The following is a 23,145-nucleotide window of genomic DNA, read 5'->3' as shown; positions in this document are numbered from 1 at the left end:
GGTGACGAGTACCTATACGTTGTTGTTGAGTCATAGCATGTGAGTGAGTCTTATTCTTGTAGATGTCGTATATTTTGATCATACTGTCCATTTTTAGACTAGCTATTTGAAGTGTTGAGTAATTTCATATCATGTTTTATTGAGGTTGGTATTGGTTGAACATTTACTCAAAGTTGAGATTTGGTATTGTGGAACTAAGTGTTGAAGTAAGACTTGTTGTTATCCTTTCTATCTCCCTATTATTGTTGTCTCTTGTTTTGGTGAGGTAGAGTGATAAAGCACGAAGGGTGATGCCGTGTACGTTTCTATTATTTATATGGTGAGGAAGAGTGAAAAGCACGAAGGGTGATGCCGTGCACGTTTCTATTATTTATATGGTGAGGTTGAGTGATAAATCACGAAGGGTGATGCCATGTATGTTTCTATTATTTATATGGTGAGGTTGAGTGATAAAGCACGAAGGGTGATGTCGTGCACGTTTCTATTATTGATTATTTGGTGTGGTTGAGAGTAAAAGTACGAAGGGTGATGCCATGCATTTTCCGTTTTTTGTGTTTACTTGTTATTATCGGTTCAAGGTGTACTAGTTGTTTAAATTCCTCTTTTGCTATGATTTTTTATCTTGCAACCCCCTTAGCATGTTTCCCCTCCCGTTAATTTCTACTTAGCTTCTATTAGTTGTATTGTGCTAGTATATTGTTTAGTTGCACAGGTTTATGTATGTGTCTCGTCCTAGCCTCATCACTACTTCACCGAGGTTAGGTCGGCACTTCCAGTACATGGGGTCGGTTGTATTGATATTGCGCTCTGCACTTTCTGTGCAGATTTCGGTACCGGACCGTGTTTGACCCGAGTTGAGATGCTGCATTCAGTCTAACAGGACACCCAAGGTAGATCTGCCGGTCGCAGACCCTAGAGTCCCCTTCTAGTTATTCTTGTTTTATGTTTTCTTTTAATTCGAGAACAATTGTATTTTCTTTCAACCAGTATTTGTAGTGACTCTTAGATGTTCGTGAATTGTGACACCAGATTTTGGTTAGTCGTGTATAAGTACTTGGGTTATTATGAAATTTCGCACTCCTTTAAATCTGTTTTGGTTTAATTGCTGTTATTTACTGCATTGATTAGTGGTTAGCATATTAAATCTTTACCTGTTGGCTTGCCTAACATCTGAAAAGTTAGGCGCCATCACGATCCCGACGGTGGAAAATCCGGGTCATGACAGTAAGAGCAGGGGATCTGGGCGAAACTCTGCACGAAATGAAGAAGAAATGATCGAGGTTCAAGCTCATGGGGACTCATGAGCAAGAACGGCTTCGATAGATCTATCGGTCCCAAAGAGGCACCACGATTATCGGAATACAACTTTAATGTTGATGTGGCTGCTATCGTATCGGCTATCGGGCTTATCAAAGAAACCAAGTGGCCTCGACCTTTGCAAACTTATCCAACACAAAGGATCCCAACCAAATATGCACACATGGCCACAGGACGGAGGATTATTGACAATTAAGGGAATAAGTAGCCTGGTTGTTCAACAACGGTCACCTTCGAGAGATTCTGAGTGACCAAGCTAAGAATCACTTCAGAAACAGGGACTCCAATAAACAAAATGAACAAGACGAACCCCAGCACGTCATCCATATGATCATCGGAGGGGTCGATGTTCCTCAAGGTCCGATGATGAAACGCACCAAAGTGTCAATCACAAGGGAAAAACGGACTCAAGATTACCTGCCAGAAGGGACATTAACTTTTAACGACGAGGATGCAGAAGGAATCATGCAACCCCATAATGATGCATTGGTAATTTCTATATTTATGAATAAAACTCGAGTTAAACATGTGCTAATTGATCCACGTAGCTCGGCCAACATCATTCGATCAAGGGTGGTAGAACAACTCGGTCTGCTAGACCAGATCGTACCTGCAGCCCGAGTGCTAAACGGATTCAACATGGCTTGCAAAACTACTAAGGGAGAAATAAGATTGCCGGTAAACGTAGCCGCTACCACCTAGGAGACCAAGTTTTATGTAATCGAGGGGGACATGAGATACAACGCCCCTGTTCGAAAGACCATGGATCCACAACATGAGGGTCGTGCCCTCGATCCTTCACCAGGTATTAAAATTTCCAACACGAGATGGGATAAAGATGGTTTACGGGGAACAACCCGCTACAAATGAGATGTTTGGCTCGATGAAGTAATTCCAATATCAACACTCTCATCGACAAAGGACTTAGGTTTGAAAGCGAAACAGGAAGCCAAATAGCAATCATCGATGCCAGCCTCGACCCAAATGGACAAGGAAGGGATTGACGAAGACGACGACTACAGGGTTCCTCGATCCTTTATCGCCCCCGATGATTCCGATGCTACACATCAATGGTCAAAGAGCTGGAGCAGGTCGTGATGATCGAACATCTGCCCGATCGAAAGGTATACCTAGGCACAGTATTAACTCTCGAGCTCAGGAAAAAACTCGTTCAATTTCTTTCAGCTAATATGGATTCTTTTGCTTGGTCCCATCTCGCTATGACAAGGATCGCACCGGAGATCACTACTCACAAACTGAGCTTGGACCCGAAGTTCCGTCCGGTAAAACAGAAAAGGAGACCCCAGTCTGAGATCAAGCATACCTTCATCAAGGACGAGGTAACTAAACTCCTTAAAATAGGGTCCATCCGGGAGGTCAAATAATCGGAATGATTAGCAAATGTAGTAGTAGTTCCTAAGAAAGGGAACAAACTAAGAATGTGTGTAGATTATAAAGATTTAAATAAGGCATGCCCCAAAGATTCTTTCCCCTTGCCTAACATCGATTGCATGATCGATGACATGGCCGGCCACGAGATTCTCAATTTTCTCTATGCCTATTTCGGGTACAACTAAATATAGATGAACCCGGGTGACCAAGAAAAAACATCTTTCATCACTAAGTATGGCACATACTGCTATAACGTAATGCCATTTGGATTTAAAAATGCCCGTGCCACTTACCAACGACTAGTAAACCGAATGTTCGAAGAACAAATAGGAAAAACCATGGAAGTTTATATTGACTCTATGTCAGTCAAGTCCCTGCGAGCAAAAGACCATTTAAAGCATTTGCAGGAAACCTTCAGTATATTGAAGAAATACAACATGAAGCTGAATCCAGAAAAGTGTGCGTTCGGGGTCGAGTCAGGTAAATTTCTCGGATTCATGGTATCCAATCGAGGGATCGAGATCAACCCCGACAAGATCAAAGCTATCGAGGATATCACGGTAGTGGATAATGTAAAGATTGTACAAAGGCTAACCGGGCGCATTACAGCCCTGGGGCGATTCATCTCGAGGTCGTCCGATAAAAGCCATCGATTTTTCTCGTTGCTGAAAAAGAAAAACAACTTTTCATGGACCCCAGAATGCCAACGGGCTTTAGAGGAACTTAAGCGATACTTATCGAGCCCGCCATTGCTTCACATGCCGAGGGCGGACGAATGACTATACTTGTATCTAGCGGCACTGGAAATAGCGATAAGTGGAATCCTAGCCCGGGAAGAACAAGGGCAATTTCCAATTTATTAGTTTAGTAGGACCTTAGGTGAGGCTGAAACTAGATATCCTCACCTAGAAAAATTGGCACTCGCCTTGCTAAGTGCCTCTAGGAAATTGAAACCATATTTTCAATACCATCCTATATGTGTTGTGACAACCTACCCTTTACGAAATATATTGCATAAACCCACGACAGGCCAAAGGGGTTGTAGAAATCAGCGGGTACAATATTGAATATCAATCCTGAATAGCCGTCAAATCTCAACTTTTGGCAGGTTTCGTGGCTGACTTTACGCCGGCCCTAATACCCGAAGTCGAAAGAGAGTTGTTGATAAGCTCAGGAACATCTTCGGGAATCTAGACCCTCTTTACGGACAGTGCCTCGAACGTAAAAGGTGGCGTACTGAAGCCACCCACAGGAAATATAGTTAGACAATCTATTAGAACTGTAAAATTGACTAACAACGAGGCCAAATATGAGGCCATGATTGCAGGACTCGAATTGGCCAAAGTCTTGGGGGCGGTGATCGAAGCTAAGTGTGACTCCCTCCTTGTAGTGAACCAAGTTAACGGAATGTTCGAAGTCAGAGAAGAACGAATGCAAAGATACCTAGACAAGTTATAGGTAACATTACATCAGTTCAAAGAGTGGACTTTGTAACCCGTGCCTCGAGATCAAAATAGTGATGTCGATGCCCTCGCGAACTTAGGATCATCGATCGAAGATGACGAGCTCAACTCGGGGGCAGTCGTGCAACTCATGAGGTCGTTAGTAGAAGAAGGTCACGCCGAAATAAACTCTAAGAGCTTGACTTGGGATAGGAGAAATAAATACATAGAATATTTGAAGACCGGGAAACTTCCCTCAGATCCAAAGGAATCGAGGGCCCTACGCACAAAGGAAGCCCGATTTAGCTTGTCCGAAGACAGAACCTCACTCAGGAGAATGTTCGATGGTCCGCTAGCAATATTTCTGGGATCGGAAGATACCGAGTACGTTTGGAGGGAAGTTCACGAAGGCACATGCGGGAACCACTCAGGCGCCGAATCATTGGTTCGAAAGGTAATCAGAGCCGGCTATTACTGGGTCAATATGGATAAAGATGTGAAGGAGTTCGTGCAAAAATGTGATAAGTGCCAAAGACATGCTTCGATGATTCATCAACCTAGGGTGCTGCTGCATTCGATTTTATTGCCGTGGCCGTTCATGAAGTGGGGGATGGATATCACCGGCCCCCTTCCATCGGCACCGGGTAAGGCTCAATTTGTCTTATTTGTGATTGACTATTTCTAAGTAGGTTGAAGCACAGGCATACGAGAAGACCAGGGAGAAGGAAGTCATCGACTTCATTTGGGACCACATCATATGTCGGTTCGGGATACCATCCAAAATTGCATGTGACAATAGAAAACAGTTTATCGGCAGTAAATTGACCAAATTTCTTGAAGACCATAAGATCAAAAGGATCTTGTCAACACCTTATCACCCTAGTGGGAACGAACAAGCCAAATTGACCAACAAAACCATAATCCAAAACCTTAAGAAAAGGTTAACTGACGATAAGGAAAAAATGGAGAGAGATCCTGCCCAAAGTTCTTTGGGCATATTGCACAACTTCGAAGTCCAGTACCGGGGCTACCCCGTTCTCATTGGTTTATGGTGCCGAAGCTCTAATATCGGTCAAAGTCAGGGAGCCGAGTATCAGATTCCGATATGCAACAAAGGAATCGAATGACGAGGCCATGAATATGAGCCTGGAGCTATTGGATGAAAGGCGTTAAGCTTTCTTTTGTTCTATTGGCCACCTAGAAGCAACGGATCGAAAGGTATTACAATCAAAGGGCCAACTTTTGATACTTCAATGTCGGGGACTTAGTACTAAGGAAGGTCACATTAAACACCTAGAATCCAAACAAAGGGAAATTGGGTCCGAAGTGGGAAGGGCCATACCAGATTCTCGAGATCACATGGAAAGGATCCTATAATCTCAGAATGATAAACAGAGAACAACACCGAACAATTGGAACGTAACTCATCTTAAACGATATTACTGTTGAGGTACGACCCCATTTTAATTCTTTCTATTTTTGGACTAACACTTGCAGTGATCGACAAAGAGCGGCACGAAGCCTTTAGGTCATAAAGCACGCGTTGAACTCTTTTTACCATGAACCATTTTTGTCCCAATTGGGTTTTTTGGCAAGGTTTTTAACGAGGCAACAGTGGATGGTGCTAACTTAGAATCGAACGCCGATCACGAATCGGTATCAAAGATTGCACTAACAGTATTTGAGGTTCCTCTACAATCAACCTCGAATACTGGGGGGCACTGCCCTTGCATATCAACCTTCTGCGAGGAAATTATTTCATAATAGAAGGGTCTCGATAGGTAAGATTTGTTGTAAGGGCCAAACGGTCAAAACGAACCGTTCCCACATAAGTTACTCAAGCCCTGGCATAAAACATGTACACATGTATAACTATTTCTTCACAAGAATAAAGAGAAGTACTTTTTTTGCAATTATCTTATGACTTAGAAAAATTTCCACTTTAAAATTTCGTACTTTTGATCTCTTAAGGAAACGAGCTCAAGGGCCGATTACAACCATAGTTCGGATGATCACTCCCACACTTGGGGACTGTCGTCAGAAAAATAAACTCGAACAGATCGAACTATTAAGCCTCGGGGGCATAAGACCTCTTAGGCAACCCCCGAATTTTAAAGGCCACAACCATACCCACTCGAGGACTGTTATCTTAGGCAAGCCAGGATAACTCGGGAAAGCAAGATCACTGGGCTACACCCGAATGAAAAGGCTACAGCCTCATTAACACGGCTTGGAGACGTCCGAGAACCGTAACAAAAAATAGGCCTTCAAAATTTTCATAACCGATATTAAAGGCTGCCCTTGGCAAACTATGGTCCAAGTTACTTACCTTGGGAGAAAGTTCCCGGGAACCCCGAACCTCCAAGATGACTCCAAAACAAAAATAATGTAAAGGCGAGGTTGTTCGAACTTACACAACCCAAGCTATTTTATGCTAAGGCATCCCAACCTTTGTGAATTCAAGTAATAAAGAAAAGGAAAATTTTGTAAGACAAAAGGGAAAAGAAAGCCTTGTATGTATTTACACAATAGTCTTTTACAGAAGCCATAATGGAATGGCCGAAACGGCCTCAAAAAGATACAAAAGAAAAGCAAAAAATATAAAGGCCCAAGTAGCCAGGTCTTCATTAGAGGCAACATCTCCGCACTCGGGATCTTCCCCGCCTTCAGACTCGCTTAAACTATCTGAGTCTTCCCCAGGAAAGGCTAGCTTTCGAGCCCTGGCTTCCTCTACTTTTGAGTTCTCGAGTTCAGCCAGTACATCGAAGCCCTGAGCTTGAACTCCCTCAGGGTTTCCCTTCGAGACTGCCACTTTGCATGATCCACCATGCTTTTGGCCTGCACCTGGATAGCCTCTACGTCAACCTTATATTGGGCCACTTTGGCATTGGCGTTGGTGTTGGCCACGGCCACCTCAGATTTGGCCGCCTTAAGCTCATTGGCCAAGTTTGCTAATTGGGACTGAAGCTCTTCGATTTTCTTGGCCTGCACCGAGGCCCTCTCTCTTGCAGCTCGGAGCTGGATATCGGCCGACTCCAGTTGTGGGGCAGCTTCCCTTTTCGAGGCTAAGATGTCCATATTTTTCTTGAACTCCTCAGCCTCAGCTCGAATTATATCTACTTGTTTCTGAAGCTCCCTGATCTGTTCAAGCCTCTGCCAAACCTGCAGAATCGGATCATTAGTCGTTATCTCCAATTCGTCTTCACTATCGGGAAGCATTCAGAATTTTTGCTCGGCCATCTCGGCATGCTCATCCCGAGCCTCGGCCTCGTGATGAGTTAATTCATCCCGATATCGGAGGAAATCCTTGTGATGCAGCACTGAAGCCTGCAAGCATAAGGGAAGATGTTATTTACAACTTTAAAAGTTAGAATATATGAGAAGAAAAGACACGCAAATTTACCTGATTTAATGCTTGTTGGGCTTCATTGAATAGGTAGGGGGTTTCCACCTCGTCCATCACTGCCTGATCTTCTTTGATCATTAAAGACCGAAGGTAACTAGCAACCCCCACGGGGGTAGAGAAAACCCGAGCGTCCTCCGGGATAAAAAAAGCTATTGACTGTCTTCGGTCAGGATTAACACTTGGGGCCGGGACCAGTTTTGGGCTTGATGAAGACCCGGTAGCACCCGACGATGGCTCTTTCCTTGGCATCGGCAGGTCACCGAGCCCGGTGATGTCTTCCAAAGAAGCGGCCTCAACCCCATCCAAGAAGCAGTGGATATCAGTCACCCCCCTGAGGACTCAACATACTGGCCTCACGAAGCATGGTGTCCAAAATCTGAGGAGACCCGCTGATGTCGATCGCCCCAAGTTCATCTATCGGGGCACTTTCCGCAGCACGAGAACCATCGCCCCCCGGTCTCTCCCTCGACCCCCCTAACTTGGGGAATAATGGAATTGACCTTTTTTGGCTCGGGAACTTCAGCCAGAGCTCTCTCACCAACCTCCTCATGTTGAGATGTTTCAACATCAACGCCGGCCAGTTCGAGAACTTTTTGTACGGTGACACCAGCCCGGACGCAGGCTACCAGTTTAGATTTATCTTTATCTTCTTCTTATTCGTACTCATCCCTCAATCGGCAGATTGAGTCCGAGGACATAGCATCAGTGTATCCCTGGGGCTTGCGCGAACTCTTCGTCGGTTTCTTCTTTTCTGAGCCCGGGGAACTCGGAGCCCCTTTCCTTTTCTTCTCTTTGGCCTGCTTCGGAGCAGGTGGTCGGGGAAGGACTTCTTCTCTACCAGATGGGGGCCTCATTGCAACATCGTTCCCGAGGCCTACAAAGGAAAAAAGATGAGTAAACTCGAGAAGAAGCCCGAACCATAACCATTCTAAGAAAGAAAATTACCATGATTGCGGGCCTCCCATCGACCCTTCGATAACTCCATCCAAGCACGCTCGAAGTATGGTCTCTACGACTCCAGGCCATTGACCCATTGCTTGAGTTTGGGAACTATTTACGGCACTTGGGCTGCAGCTGCAACACCAAAACATAGATGAGGAAAGAAGATAAGAAGTAAAGCAGCAAAATTGAACACTCAAGGCGAAGTACTACTCACGATTCGTGTTCCATTTCTCAGGAAACGGCATGTCTTCAGCAGGGATCAGGTCCGAAGTCCGTATTCGGACAAATTGGCCCATCCAACCTCGGTCACGAGCCTCATCTATGCTCGAGAACGGGGCCTTGCTGGCCTGGCGAGCAAGCTTGATCAGTCCTCCTCGATAAAGTCGGGGACTGTAAAGGCGCATAAGGTGATCGAGGGTGAAAGGACATCCCTCGATTTTGCTTACGAAGAACCGGAGGAGAATCACTATTCTCAGAAAGAAGGATGGATCTGGTCAAGGGTCACGTCGTACCTCTTGCAGAAGGCGACGATGATAGGGTCTAAGGGACCCAACGTGAAGGGATAAGTGTAAACACTTAGAAAACCCTCCACGTGGGTAGTGATCGACTTTTCGGGCAAAGGTACCACAACATGTTTATCAACCCAGTTGTAATCCTCTTTAACCTTGGGAAGAAGATCATCGGTTATCGTGCATATATATACCTCAAGACCGGTTCACATCGACCCGGTACCGAGGAAGTCTTTTCAATCTTAAAATTGTCGACAGTAGGGAACCCTCCCGGAACGAAATCCTTAAGGGGATATTTTGCCGTAGCACCATCACTGGCGAGCCGTGATGAAGAGGCGACCTCCTTTTATGGTACAGTTTTAAGTGTTTTTGCCATTATAGAGTAGAAGAGAAGGGACTTAGGATGATATGCGGTTTTCTAAAAGGTTCAAGAAATTTGGGTGCAAGAATTGCAAAGCAAAGAGATTTTCGAAGAGAAGCAAGAATGGGAGAAACTTTAACGTAACGTTTGAATAGAGGAAGGTTACGGTACTTATAGCTTGCCGGTGACGGTTCAGAACTCATGGTGGCTGACCAGCAACTGTCAGGCATTTAATGCCTTGGTAACTGGACAAATGGGACGTTTTGAGTTGTTGCTTACGCCATGATTGGGTATATCAGTGACGTTCGTCGCTTACGTCACAGTCCATCGAGACGGAACTCGGAAACTCATATTGTTTCCCATCATCTTCTCTTCGAGAAACGAGGGGACTATCTGTATACAGTCAAAATCGGGTTTGCCCTTTTGTATGACTAATCGAGACCAGGACATGATAGGCCAATGTTCAGCCTCGTGCTATATCAAACCATGATGCAAAGTTAGGTTGCCGAGCTCGTGAACCAGAGACCGATCAAGATCGAGATCGAACAAGATCGAGACTGAGCAAGATAGAGATCGAGCTAGATCGAGGGAAGCTTACCGAGCCAAATAACGGAAAGCCGAAATATCCGCAATCGGGCGAGTATCACGACGGAAATCCCGGCACGTATCAAGAAGAGGCCGATTAATTAGCTAATCATGGGATTTCTTACCTCATATAGAATTTTATCAAGAGTAGGACTCCCCTACTATATAAAAGGGGTCTGATCATTTGTAAAAGGAATCATATTCACGCAATACAAAGCAATATACTGTCATATTCTAACTTTCATTATCTTGTTATTCTGTTCATAAGCTAGTTGAAACATCTTTTGGTTCAAGGGTGACTGAACTCGAGGACCAACACTATTCAATTTATGTGGTTTGCATTTACCATTTCTATCGTCAATTTGAATATTAATTTATTCTCCTTAATTTGTACCAAGTTACATCACGTATCCTTAAAACCGCGTATAAATTCAATTGTTATCCGATTTTAGGTTAAACAATGTTTACTAAATCTTTTAATGCACCTTGTATTTATTTATTTTTACATATTAGAGCTTCAAAACCTGTATCTCGCTCATTAATTCCTTGTGTAGTAACACAACTGTATGCTGTAGTGGATCATCATTCTCAAAGATGTCGCTTGATACTCTTCTCCAATTTTTTGAATATTTTAAATACTACTAGAAATATTTTGTGATGAAAAGAAAAATGTTACTGGTGAAAAAGACATATCATTGTAGGCAAAGATGGTACAATAGTCGAGCAAGTTGTGCATAAAAATCGCTAGCACTCTAAAGAAGTTTGTTGTGTTGAGAGGAGAATAATCTAACAACATCTGCCATCGTGCCCACCCTCCGTAGTCCCTCCACCAACCAACTGATTGCATAAACATAAATGATGATTCCTAGTAAATACATCTAAAAGTATACAAAGAAAATCTAGTTTTAAATAAAGGGAAAGCAAAATAAATTAGTAGTAGATAAATAAGCATGAATAAAAGTAAGATTAGATATCATACTGTCAACCAAACTCTCCGATCACTTGAATTTTTTCTTTGATATTCTGGTTGGTGTATATAAGTGATCTATGGTAAAACAATGCTCGTTGGGTGCATCAATTTACCTCTTTAACATGATTACTGCTCTATAATCATAACTTAAAAGAAACGTGCAACTAATTCAGTGAATATGAGCACAATGTTAAACTCATCATAGAGGGTCATTACTCAACTTCTTTTGTCATTATCAAGACGTTAGAAGAGGTGTCATATGAATTGTATAATCAAAACCATTTAAAGGCCTCCCTAAAAAGGGTTCAATTGATTTTGTGCTCATTAGTTTTTTAGTTTTATGTGAAATATCCTCAGAGAAATTTATTTTTACATGTAAGAAATCTGAAAATAAATAAAAAGAGCTACATTGAACCGTTTACTAAAAGGAAGCACTAGGATTGAGTAATTCGACATTTGAAAAAATTTAGAGGCATTATGGTGTCTTTTTGATGCAATATTTAGAACCATAGTGTGAGATTGAGGAATCTGAAACACCTTCCTCCCTCTCGATTCTTCCTTTTGACATGACCTTATCCTTAGCACTTCTTGCAGTTCGCTGCTGCAAAATCTCTTTGTTCTTCGACATAATAAACATGCATTTTTTTTCTGCTAGCTACACATTAACTGGAGCAAGATGCCTTTCTATACTTGTGAATGGGATTAAAGGTTGTCTATATATATACACACACACTTACTCATTGTGCAGTTCACTCTCAATATCAATGTTGCATTATTGCTTCAAACATAAAAGTTCATCATGCGTATGGAGAACAATTGATAGATATCATATGGAGATTAATATCAGATGTTTGGTACTCTATAGTGGTCAATGGCTCCAGGAGGGGTTTCTTTACCTCCTCTCCAGGCCTGAAACAAGGAGACCCTCTATCTCCCTCTTTGTTTATCGTTGCGGCTGAAGTCCTCACTAGATCTCTCAACAATCTCACTTCTAATCCTGACTTCACTCCTTTCCACATGAACCAAAGAGGCCCCAAAATCAATCACCTTGCATACGCGGATGATGTTGTAATATTCAGCGGGGGCAACAATAAGTCTATAAAACTGATCATGAAGCAGATTAATAAATATGAGAAGGCCTCTGGGCAAAAAGTTAACAAAGAAAGAAGTTTTTTCCTCACTGACCCCAAAGCAAGAGCCCACAGAATCAATAGAATGAGGGAAGCCACTGGTTTAATGAACAAAAAATTTCCCTTCAACTACCTTGGCTGCCCATTATATGTGGGGATAAAGAAACTTTCCTATTTCGATCCAATGGTAGACAAAATCACTAAGAGATTGAATAGATGGCAAGGCAGGCTTTTGACTTGTGGGGGGCGTACTGTCCTCATCAAAAGTGTTCTCCAATCCCTACCGATCTATACCATATCTGCTATGAGCCCCCCAAAGGGTACTTTAAGACTAATTGAAAGATATCTTGGTAACTTTTTCTGGGGTTTTGCAGGTGACAAGAGGAAATATCATTGGAGCTCGTAGAGGAATCTTCGCTTTCCAAAGGATGAGGGAGGAATTGGTGTGAGGTCCATGGAAGACATCAGCAACACTCTCGCCATGAAAGATGGTGGAGATTTAGAACTGTGGACTCACTATGGGCTTCCTACCTTAGAGCAAAATACTACATCAGATCACACCCGGTGTCTAAAAAATGGACATCGGGGAACTCACATGCATGGAAACATATGACCCATATAAGGAACAAAGTGGAAAGCAAAATTCATTGGAAAATCAACAAAGGAACGTGTAGCTTTTGGTGGGACAATTGGGCGGGACTAGGTTCTCTTTCAGATAATTTTCCCAACAGAAGAACAAGCAAGAACACCACAGTCAGGGAATTCATAACAGAGTGGAGTTGGGATACGACAAAGGTGGCCAATACTCTTGACGACCACACAACAGTACAAATTAGAGACATTGTTCTGGGAGATCCTAATAAAGATGACTATGCCATTTGGGACGCAGAATCAACTGGACACTACACTAACAAGAGTGCCTGACAGATGATCAGAAGCAGAAAGCAGAAGAATAAAGCTTTAAATAGGCAATGGCTCAACAATAATCCTTTCAAAATCTCCCTCCTGTCGTGGAGACTATACTTAGGTAAGCTTCCTTTCGATGATATTATTGCTAAATTTGGTAACCAAATTGTTTCAAGATGCATGTGCTGCCAGAGTCCTAAGGAGGACACCATTCAACATGTCTTCATTGAGGGGGACACTGCCAAATTTCTTTGGAACACCTTTGGAGCCCCTATAGGCATTAAACATGAAAACTGGCCAGTTAGGAGAGCCCTCAGAAATTGGTGGGACGGGAAACCAAAGAACAAAATCCACATATTCATTCTTCGTGCAGTTCCATTAGCAATCAACTGGAAAATTTGGAAAAATTGGAGAACATGTCGATATGGAGATCAAAAGAAGTTTCAACCAAGGAAAATGGAGTACCAAGTAATGTGGACTGTTCAAGCGGCATTGTCTATGGCCTTCCCCAAATGCAACATGACGGATTCATGGCCAATTTTCTGTGAGAAAGTAGAACGGTGGAATCCTACTTCGATAGTGCATCAAGTTACTTGGCAAAAACCACCTAATGGAAGGATTAAAATCAATACTGATGGAAGCTACTTACATGAAACGGGAAGCGCTGGAATTGGAGGTATTGCGCGAAATGAAGAAGGGGATCTAATAATGGCTTTCTCCCTTCCAGTCCAAAGCAACACCAACAATAGCACGGAAGCAATGGCTGCCAAAGTAGGAATTCAATGGTGTATCCAACAGGGGTATAATGACTTCTATCTGGAGATAGACTTACAGATAGTGGCCAATATGCTCAATGAACGATACACTGATAACCTTCACTTGAAAGACTTGATTGATGAAATAACCAGGATAATGCACAATGTTGAAATTAATATAGCTCACTACTTCAGAGAAGCAAACCAAGTGGCGGATACCTTAGCAAAAAATGCAGCAAAAAACGGGAGCAGTGGCTACTACTACACATTTCAACAGCTCCCAGGAAATGCCAAAGGTCCTTTCCAGCTTGATAAATGGCAACTACCTAGCTTTAGAATTAGGTACGATAAGGCCAATTTCTTTGTAAGTTGATGTATATTCTTTTGCTGATATGAAAGGTAGGATATAATTCCAGTACCTTGCCTTTCATATGTTTTCTGTAGGTGGTAAGGTCCATGTCCCCCTCCTTTGTACGTAATCCTTTTTTTTTGTCGAAATAGACATGGTAGGGGTCTCGCCAAAACCCCCCAACACTAAAGGGACCTAGAACCTGGGTGATTGGCTTCAAATAAAAAAAAATAAAAAAAAGTTCATCATACATGTTTTGGACAATTCACATTTGTTTGTTCGATCTGATGCGCTTGGACTGATTCATAGCGCTATGGCAGAACTTAAAGAGGCCAATATATTTGAGAAGCCAGTGTTGTTTTCTCACATGGCTAACTTCATGTTACACTTTTAAGAGAAATATCAATGTGACAATTGAAATGGATGAAAGCAACATATACCTTGAATATCGTCTATAAGAAGTATTATGCGAGATACATTTCATTACATATTTGTACCCCATAAGTCGAAATAACTAAAAAAAAGTCACATCTACCTAATTAAGTTTTTATTATTTTTATTTTGTAGGTTCATCCGAAATCTAATCATCTTGATCTCGATAAATAAGTCAATATATGATGATTCACATAAACTTGTACTTTATTCTTTCTTATATAATAACATAACTCGGTATACACGTATAACGCACGTGCTGAAAGACTAGTTAGTAGGAATACGTAAAGAAGAATATAGTAAATGAAAGATATCAGCTCTTTTTTTTTTTCATTTTTTTATTGTACTAGTTTAGAGCAAATGAAGAGATTTAAATTCGCGTATGACAAAAGAAAGGAAAGAGAAAACGTACGATTGGACCCATCGAAGCGAACCAATGGAGCAATCATCCCCTAATTGATTGATATTCTAATTTGGAAAGTATTTCCATCCACATCCGGACCCCATTTCCGACAGCCAATCCGCCAAATTTACCAAAACTAACGCAGCAGTCAATCGGTCTCTTAATATAAAGTCCAAGTGTCAACCCCATCTCAACAGTTATCCTTTACCCCTTCCCCTTTAGTAGAATTAAACGAAAGATAGACGAAGGGACACTGGAGAGAATAGTTGTTGGGGTCGGGGAAGAAGAGTGAAACGAAAAATGGAAACAATATAAAAATCCCTAGATAGTGATATAGAAATATATATAGATAGAAAAGGAACCCTAAAAGATCTACAATTGGGGCGAATTAATTAATGGGACGGAAGAAAGTAGAGATGAAGCGAATCGAAGAGAAGAGTAGCAGACAAGTGACGTTATGTAAAAGGAGGAAAGGACTGATAAAGAAAGCCAAACAACTCTCCATTCTTTGCGATGTCGATGTGGCTGTTGTCGTCTTCTCCGACCGTGGTACCCTCTACGAATCTTCCACCCCTAGCAGGTTCCTCCACGCTCTTCTTAACATATATATAGTTTCTGTTTGTTTGTACTTTACTATCCAGAACTCGATTATCAAATTATTTATTATTACTTCAGAAAGTCGGGAAGAATAATATCTGGCGAATCTCTAGGATGATACCTAGCCATATACGCTGATACAGACACGCTTTAATTTGTACTAATTTGTTAAGTTCCATTAGGGTTACAGACGGTCTATTGATGCATAGGAGAGTTTTTTTTTTTTTTTTTTGCATGTGATTATAGCGGCGGTAAGAGAATTATTATGGCATGAATAACAAGAACCACCTTCTAGAACATTCTTTGACAGGATGTATGTGTACTTTTTGTCAAGAGTTTATCCTGAAAGAAAGCCTGTCAGTGATATTTAGAAGCAAACGCCCTAGGTGTTCTTTAGGAAATTATAGTTGGGGATATTCTGATATTCTTAGCCTACCACAACCCTTTGACATAACCTAGTGACTGATATAATCGTTTATAAGATATATCTCGTTAAAAAGGTCAATATAATTGCTTATCTTGTTAGTATCATAATAATTGAAAGTGAAGAATCCAAGATTGAAGATCTTTCTATATATACATGACTTTTGATTTTTAACAAAATACTCTTATCATCCTTATTAGTGATTTCAATTTGTATGCTACTGGTGTTTCTACTTGAGACTCCTCATGTCAAAAAATATTACATGTATCATCCTATGAACATTGACATTATAACTTGAGAAATTGATTTTATTGGATCTCATTCCTGTGCATGGAACCATGCGGGGATGTATTGTGCGCTTAAAAATATTGAATGTTGTGATTATGTTGATGTATCTTTAAGTTTCTTATGTGTTGTACACATTCTATTGTATTTGAGTATTGATGATATAATCCATAAGCATTTTCTTGTAACTCTTTAAAATATATAAAGGAGTAGCAACCATTAATTGATCAACCCTACGCCTAGGACGTGGTCTGGGCCAAGAGTCATAGTTAGTTTTTATTTCCGTTTGGTTGTTTCTTCCTTATTGTTGATACCGCAAAACCCAGCCAGATGATTGTAGATGTTATGCGCGCATCACATTGCATGTTAAATTATTCATATCCAAAGGCATTGAAAAGGGAAAAATCCTTCATATTTCTCAATAGAGATCAGAATTGAACGACCCAGTTCAATCAAATGACAATGGAGGTGTCAATTGTCATCGAGAAATAAAGAGCATAAAGCACTACTTGATTTTACCTATACTACCTTTGCTATAAATTCTTCATTCTGTAAAGGCTCAATCCCAACTCTCTAATCATGTAGACGACATTCGTCCTAAAAAGATAGAGGGACCACCTACTTTGAGGAGAAAGAAACCGTGACATGGGTTCTGAAGATTTATTGTCAACTTGGACGTGAATGACAATGGAGGTGTGAATTATCATCGAGAAATAAACAGCATAAAGCACTAGTTGATTTTACCTATACTACCTTTGCTATAAATTCTTCATTCTGTAAAGGCTCAATCCCAACTCTCTAATCATGTAGAGGACATTCGTCCTAAAAAGATAGAGGGACCACCTACTTTGAAGAGAAAGAAACCGTGACATGGGTTCTGAAGATTTATTGTCAACTTGGACGTGAATGACAATGGAGGTGTGAATTATCATCGAGAAATAAACAGCATAAAGCACTAGTTGATTTTACCTATACTCCTTTGCTATAAATTCTTCATTCAGTAAAAGCTCAATCCCAACTCTCTACTAATGTAGACGACATTCGTCCTAAAAAGATAGAGGGACCACCTACTTTGAGGAGAAAGAAATCGTGACATGGGTTCTGAAGATTTATTGTCAACATGGACGCGGGTATGTAAACTATGCTTTGGAATACCTTTGAGTTAATTACAAGTCGGGTTACCTTGTGGGTGGAACAAGTTGGCCTATGAGACACAAAGTTTAGAGTGGTTCCCAGTTTTCACTATTTTTGCAATATATAAGCATATTTGCTTAGCCCATACCTATAAACAATAAAATCAAAAAGCCTACATACCATTCTTTCAACATTGATCCAGAGAAATCATATTGCTCTTTCTACTTGTGAAACGTTTGAAGAAAAAAGATTCAATCCAAGTCAAAATGCTTATCTATATCACAGTATATAAGGAACCTCAATTTGGTCATACTTTAAAGTATTTTCAATATCAACCTAACTTGCCAATGTATTTTCACTTGAGATTATTTGATAGCGCAATTCAACATTATTTGATAACGAAATTTATGGATATTTCGTTGTGGCTAGGTAAATAATTTTTTTTTGTATGACTATTAATAATGTTGCTAATGGAAAATATTATTCAAATATGGTTGAATATGATAACATGAAGGGACATCTACAAAAATTGGTACTTCAATTATAAGACCAATCCATTACAAATACTTCAATAAGATTAGCATAATAATATTAGCTTTTGTAGTTTTTTGTAAAACATTAAAAGATTATTAAAATTTCCTTTAGTTAAAATGTCTTGAAGAACATATAAACCTAAATATAGTGAAATGTCAAGTGATCTAACAACTTGTCGATAACTCTCTAAATGGATCAAGTGCATATCTCTAAATTCTCCTCCGTTTCATCTAAATAAACATGCCACGACACCTGTGTGGCTATAAAATCATGTCATTAAAGTAAAGTGAAAAGTATATAGTTAAATTTTTTTAAATATCAAATTCTTCTATTGGAAAGGCCAAAAAATTAAGTGTTACGTAAAATGAAACAGACGGACTATAATACTTTTGTCCTATGTTAAATCACATCGCGATGATTTTGAAACATGTCAGTTCCTTTGCTTTATAGACGTATGCAATATGCATATAAACAAAAATTAAGGTGGTTAACCTAACATATTCTCGAGTTATAGCTTGAAGTATGACCTGGTCAAAGTTAGGAGAAAAAAGGTATTGCTTCTACTCTATTAAATTGCATTAATGATGATCTAATCGGGATTTTTTCTTCCATAGAATATACAGTCAAACCTCTCTATAACAGTCTCGTTTGTTTCGGATATTGTTGGATGTTATAGCGAATTGTTGTTATAAAAAACATATATTATAATAAAACATGAGATTTGGTTCCGAAAAAATTTGGTTTTTATAGAGAAGTGCTGTTATATAAGGATGCTGTTATAGGGAGGTCTGACTGTATACTTTTGAAAGGCTTCATTGTTCGCCATGTAGTTGACGAACTATACGTGCTTTGGGTTTTAATTGAGCAAAGGAATGGGCATCTCACCATGGCGGTTGTTGATGGTCCATATAGGGTTTCATTCTTTCTAATTTCTTTCCTTGTAAAATAAAGATTAAAAGAAAAAGAGTATTATGTAAGATTTATAAGCAGAAAAAGGAGAAAATTAATTAAAGACATGAACGAATGAAAGGAATCACTACACAAGAATAGAGCCCTTTTTCTTCATTCACATGGTATTGGATCTTTTCTAAATGAATCATTTGCCCTTCGACGGGAATTCCTACTACTTCTATCTACCTACGTCATTCTTTCTTTCATAAATCAAGCAATTTCCCAAGCGCAATTCTGATTCTAAATTTGGTTTTCTGTTCTGGAATGAATCTGTTCTAAAGAAAGACCTGCCTATACTGAAGAGGGGCTGGTTCAATGTAATGAATGGTGGTATCGGTTGGAGCAAGCACAACACTCGTTCCCGCAGCCCTTGTTGCAGTTGATAGACTCAAAAGTAAGTGGGGCTGCTTCTGATGAACAAATGATAGAGATCCTTCCCTGACAGCTGTTGTTCAATCTGTCTCTGAGAGTGAGAGGAGTTGTAGGAATTCACATTGCCTTTTACGACATTCTTTCATAGTGGCCAAGTGGACCGTTCGGAAGACGGAGAGCCCTAAGAAACCCAGAAAGAGAAAAACCAATACAGGAATTACAACTAAGAAAGAATAAGAATAAGTAAAATTGCTTAAGTAAGGTAGTCGCTTCTTTTTTTTTCGGTATGCCGCTCCGCGAGCAAGGAGAGCCACGCACGAGCGGAGCAAAAAGAAAGCAAGGGGAATTCTTCTCTTTTTTGGGGAGAAATCCTTTGATTGCGTTATTGAATGTAGATCCATGTCTTTCTTGTTCCACTAGCTAAGACCAAATTCTCACATGTTCCTTTCGTTGCACGACATGTTGTTAAAAAGCTTACTGTGATTCTACGAGCAATAGACAATGTATTAGTATGTGTTGTCTTCATACGACGGGCTAATTGGGGCTCCTACGTGCTTTTCATTGTGTTTGTGCCTTGCTTTTTTTGGCATGTGATTATTCACTTTTTTCGGCTTACCTTCATATTTTCTTTCTCGACCTGTCCTCTTCAGTATAGGAGAGGATTCGTTTCATAATATCTTTGTTACAACCCAAGAATTGTTATTTGTGGTTGTTCATAGTTGGTGGTCAATTGTAGCGGTTATCCTTCTTGGAAGTAATAATTTTGCAGGTATTCACTCCTTTTTTCTATGCTAGATTTATGGTTGGTGTTGGTGTTCGTATAGGAAGTAGCTTGTTAGTAAAGTTCCCTAGTCTCTTTGAGAAAGAGCCTTGTCAAATTATCCTAGGTGGTGTTTTGGGATATTCATTTAGTTTAAAAAGTTCTAGACTGATATAATGTAGAATTCATTGTACTTTTGGGAAATGTTAGGAAACATGACATCATGTGCCATGAAGACCGCGACAATAACCTTGAATTTTGCAAGCACGCACTAGAAGTATTTTAATGCATAACAGTTAAGATGATCTATGTGGTTTGCTTCGTACAACATAGTGTCAATTATCCTGAAACCAAAATTTTCCCCCGTAAGATTGAAGTAGACAGGTGGATATCTTTGGTACCACCAGTCTACATTTGAAGAGAAGCCAACAAGAAAAGTCACAAATATGTGGTTTACTATGTACTTACAGATATGTGGTTACAGAGCAACTCGTGGAGTGTTTGTTGCCCTTTCCTTTCGTGTCAATTATCAAGTGTTTGCATATAGGGAACACCAAACTAAAATGGATCAGAAAAGCTCCATGAATCAGTTCATCAATGGATTGCAGTGCATATAGAGCCTTGTTAAGATCATGTTCTTAAACGCCAAACTGAAATTTATGAGTAAAGCTCTGTGTATTAGTTCATCAATGGATATTCTACGGGTTAAAATGGCATATGCCTTGTTTAGATTTAAATCAATTTACCCATTCATGGTAGTGCGCATTTGTATCAGAAGGCTTTGGTCTATGCTTGGGTGGGGTAGATTTGCTTGGAACAAGCTCTTGGCCTCGAGAGTGGTGCAGCAAAACATTACATAGAGTGAGATAATATTTATCACATTGTTTCTTAAAGCCAAAATTGCAAAAAGCGGCAAGGTCCATAGAGCTTGAGAACAAAAAACAAGAAGTGAAGCGTGCACTTCTATTGAAACTTGTGGTGTCAGGATTTATTTTTTGTTCATATATGCTTTTGTCATGTCGATTTTATAAGGAGGTTTCGCACATGCCTTTATAATTTAAGTTCAAGATATTTCAAATTAACACCTACAACGTAGAAGAACACACTTCGAAGAGGATCAAGGGAGCTTGTATGACATCATCACTGAAGACACCATCTTTTTGGCCAAATACGAGCTCTATGCTTCGGTTAAAGGCCAGGATATGACTACTCTGGTCAAGATTTACCATAGAGGCTAATCCTTCCAATCTTCATTTTCAATCTTGGATCTAAAATGTGGTTCGTATTCGTTACAACACGAAGGAAAAAGGGAAAGAAACTAACCTACGCTAATGAATCCACGACCTACAGTTGGATTATAAATTTGAATGAGAAAAAAGCAAGAGCACAAGAAATATGAATGAGGGCTTACATCTCCTTGAAGAAACTCTTGAGCACATTTCGTATTAGGTCATCTATGGTGATCCACCAGTGTTCTATATTGGTAGTTTCCGTATGGTGGAGATAGTAGATTCCATCACAACTCCTATCTTTGTGGGGTTGATGAGCAATATTATCGACATAAAAATCTCATATAAGGCTAAAAGTACTCCTAGAAAATATAGGACCTAAGGCAAATGTACTAACATGACTAGAAAATGTTCCCAACTAATTGGTACTCCCTCCGTTCCAATTTATGTGAACCTGCTTGACTGGGCACGAAGTTTAAGAAAAAATGAAAGACTTTTAAAATTTGTGGTCCTAAACAGTCAAAAAGGGGTCCAGAGTATTTGTGTGGTTATAAAAGCTTCCCATTAAAGGTAGAATATGAAGTTTAAGCTAAATTGTTTTCAAATAAAGAAAGGGGTCATTCTTTTTGGAACAGATAAAAAAGGAAATAGATTCACATAAACTGGAACGGAGGGAGTATTACTTAAAAGCTGATAATATCACAATATCTTTATATCTTTTTAGTCCAACAACTGGTATCAGAGCCAATGATTTGGCGAGACGAGTATGGAGATGGTGGAGTGTGGTGTGGGGCGTCTTAGTGCCTTTGCCCGTCTACGGGCCGATTTACGAGCTTTACTCGTAGCTTTGAAAATGCATATCATCCTTTGGGCTTCGATGACTGTAAATACTTGGATCATGTGGGTGACACACAATAAATCTCCAAATTAGCTCACGAATAGTAATGAGTCATGTGGAACTTCGTACAGAGAGATCGTTGGTACGTTTGTGAACAAAGTACCACATGAAAAAGTAGAAAAAAAGAATAATCTATTTATAACGAGTTGGATATTCTTAATGGTGTGAGGCCTTTTAGGGAAACCGTACGGGCTTGGCCTAAAGCGGACAATATCACACTATGTATAGAGTATCTCCATGCCATTTTAGCTCAACAATTATCACCCGATCTCTTTTCTTTTAAAACAAAGAAGAAGAAGACAACTAAGAGAAAAGAGTCTTGTCGGAAATTAATAATCCACCATTGTTGTAATATAGTTGTTCATCTTATCTATAAAATACTCTACCTTCCCAAAAAAATCACCATAGGATTTCTAACAAGAACATACTAAGAAGAAAGATGCGTGTGAACGACATGGATTGAAAATCGGCAAAGATGAAAAATCAAGTCAAAAATCAATATTTCACCTCTAAATTTCTTCATAACAAGAGGAACTCACTAACAAAGATGATCAATTGACATTAACACTCGACATGGACCTTGAAAATATTTACTTTGTAATAATTATTTTATTTAATTATTTATTTTCCAAGTAATATAGACTATACACATTCAGAAAAAACAATCTTAAATATCCAGATCTAGAGTCTATATTCTAATAGTTGGAAACGATCACAACCATACATCTTAATCTTAAAAACATAAAAAGAAAACAAATCAGACAACATCTAAAGAACATTTGAATCAATCTTTCAAAGCCTCTTAGGGTAATGGTGGCAAATGAGCGGGTTGGGCTGAATTTGGGCGGGTCAAGATTGGTTAGGTCAATAAATGGGTCATTGCCCAACCCAGTCCAAAGTGTACTTGGGCTAAGATGGGCTGGGTCAAGATGGGCTAAACAATGGGTCATAACCCAACCTGCCCAACTTGACTCATGTTTTAGAACCATGCTCATTTTACAAAAAAAAGCCTTTTACCTTAAAATGTGTATGTTGAAAAATATTTTACGGGTGGGGTTGGGG

General features: G+C 40.0%; 2 protein-coding genes across 2 annotated transcripts in view; both read left to right on the top strand.

The window, feature by feature from the left end:
* Positions 1–12,981: 12,981 nt before the first annotated feature.
* On the top strand, positions 12,982–14,088 carry LOC109217719. Its single transcript, XM_019381985.1, has one exon. The coding sequence runs from the start codon at positions 12,982–12,984 to the stop codon at positions 14,086–14,088; it is 1,107 nt and encodes a 368-aa protein (XP_019237530.1).
* An 815-nt stretch (positions 14,089–14,903) lies between these two features.
* LOC109217721 (agamous-like MADS-box protein AGL27) overlaps positions 14,904–23,145 on the top strand; it is a 15,331-nt gene continuing 7,089 nt past the window's right edge. The window contains exon 1 of the mRNA XM_019381986.1: positions 14,904–15,479. Coding sequence (XP_019237531.1) covers positions 15,295–15,479 — 185 coding nt within the window. The 5' untranslated portion in view covers positions 14,904–15,294. The remainder of the gene's footprint in view (positions 15,480–23,145) is intronic.

Source organism: Nicotiana attenuata, unplaced genomic scaffold, assembly GCF_001879085.1.
Source record: "Nicotiana attenuata strain UT unplaced genomic scaffold, NIATTr2, whole genome shotgun sequence".
In the NCBI taxonomy this organism is placed as follows: Eukaryota; Viridiplantae; Streptophyta; class Magnoliopsida; order Solanales; family Solanaceae; genus Nicotiana; species Nicotiana attenuata.
The sequence above is the reverse complement of the archived record's forward strand: the minus strand, read 5'-3'. Positions and strand labels throughout refer to the sequence as shown.

Excerpts from the sequence above, each read along its gene's own strand:
- LOC109217719 (XM_019381985.1), top strand. The coding sequence starts at position 12,982 with ATGATCAGAAGCAGAAAGCAGAAGAATAAAGCTTTAAATAGGCAATGG.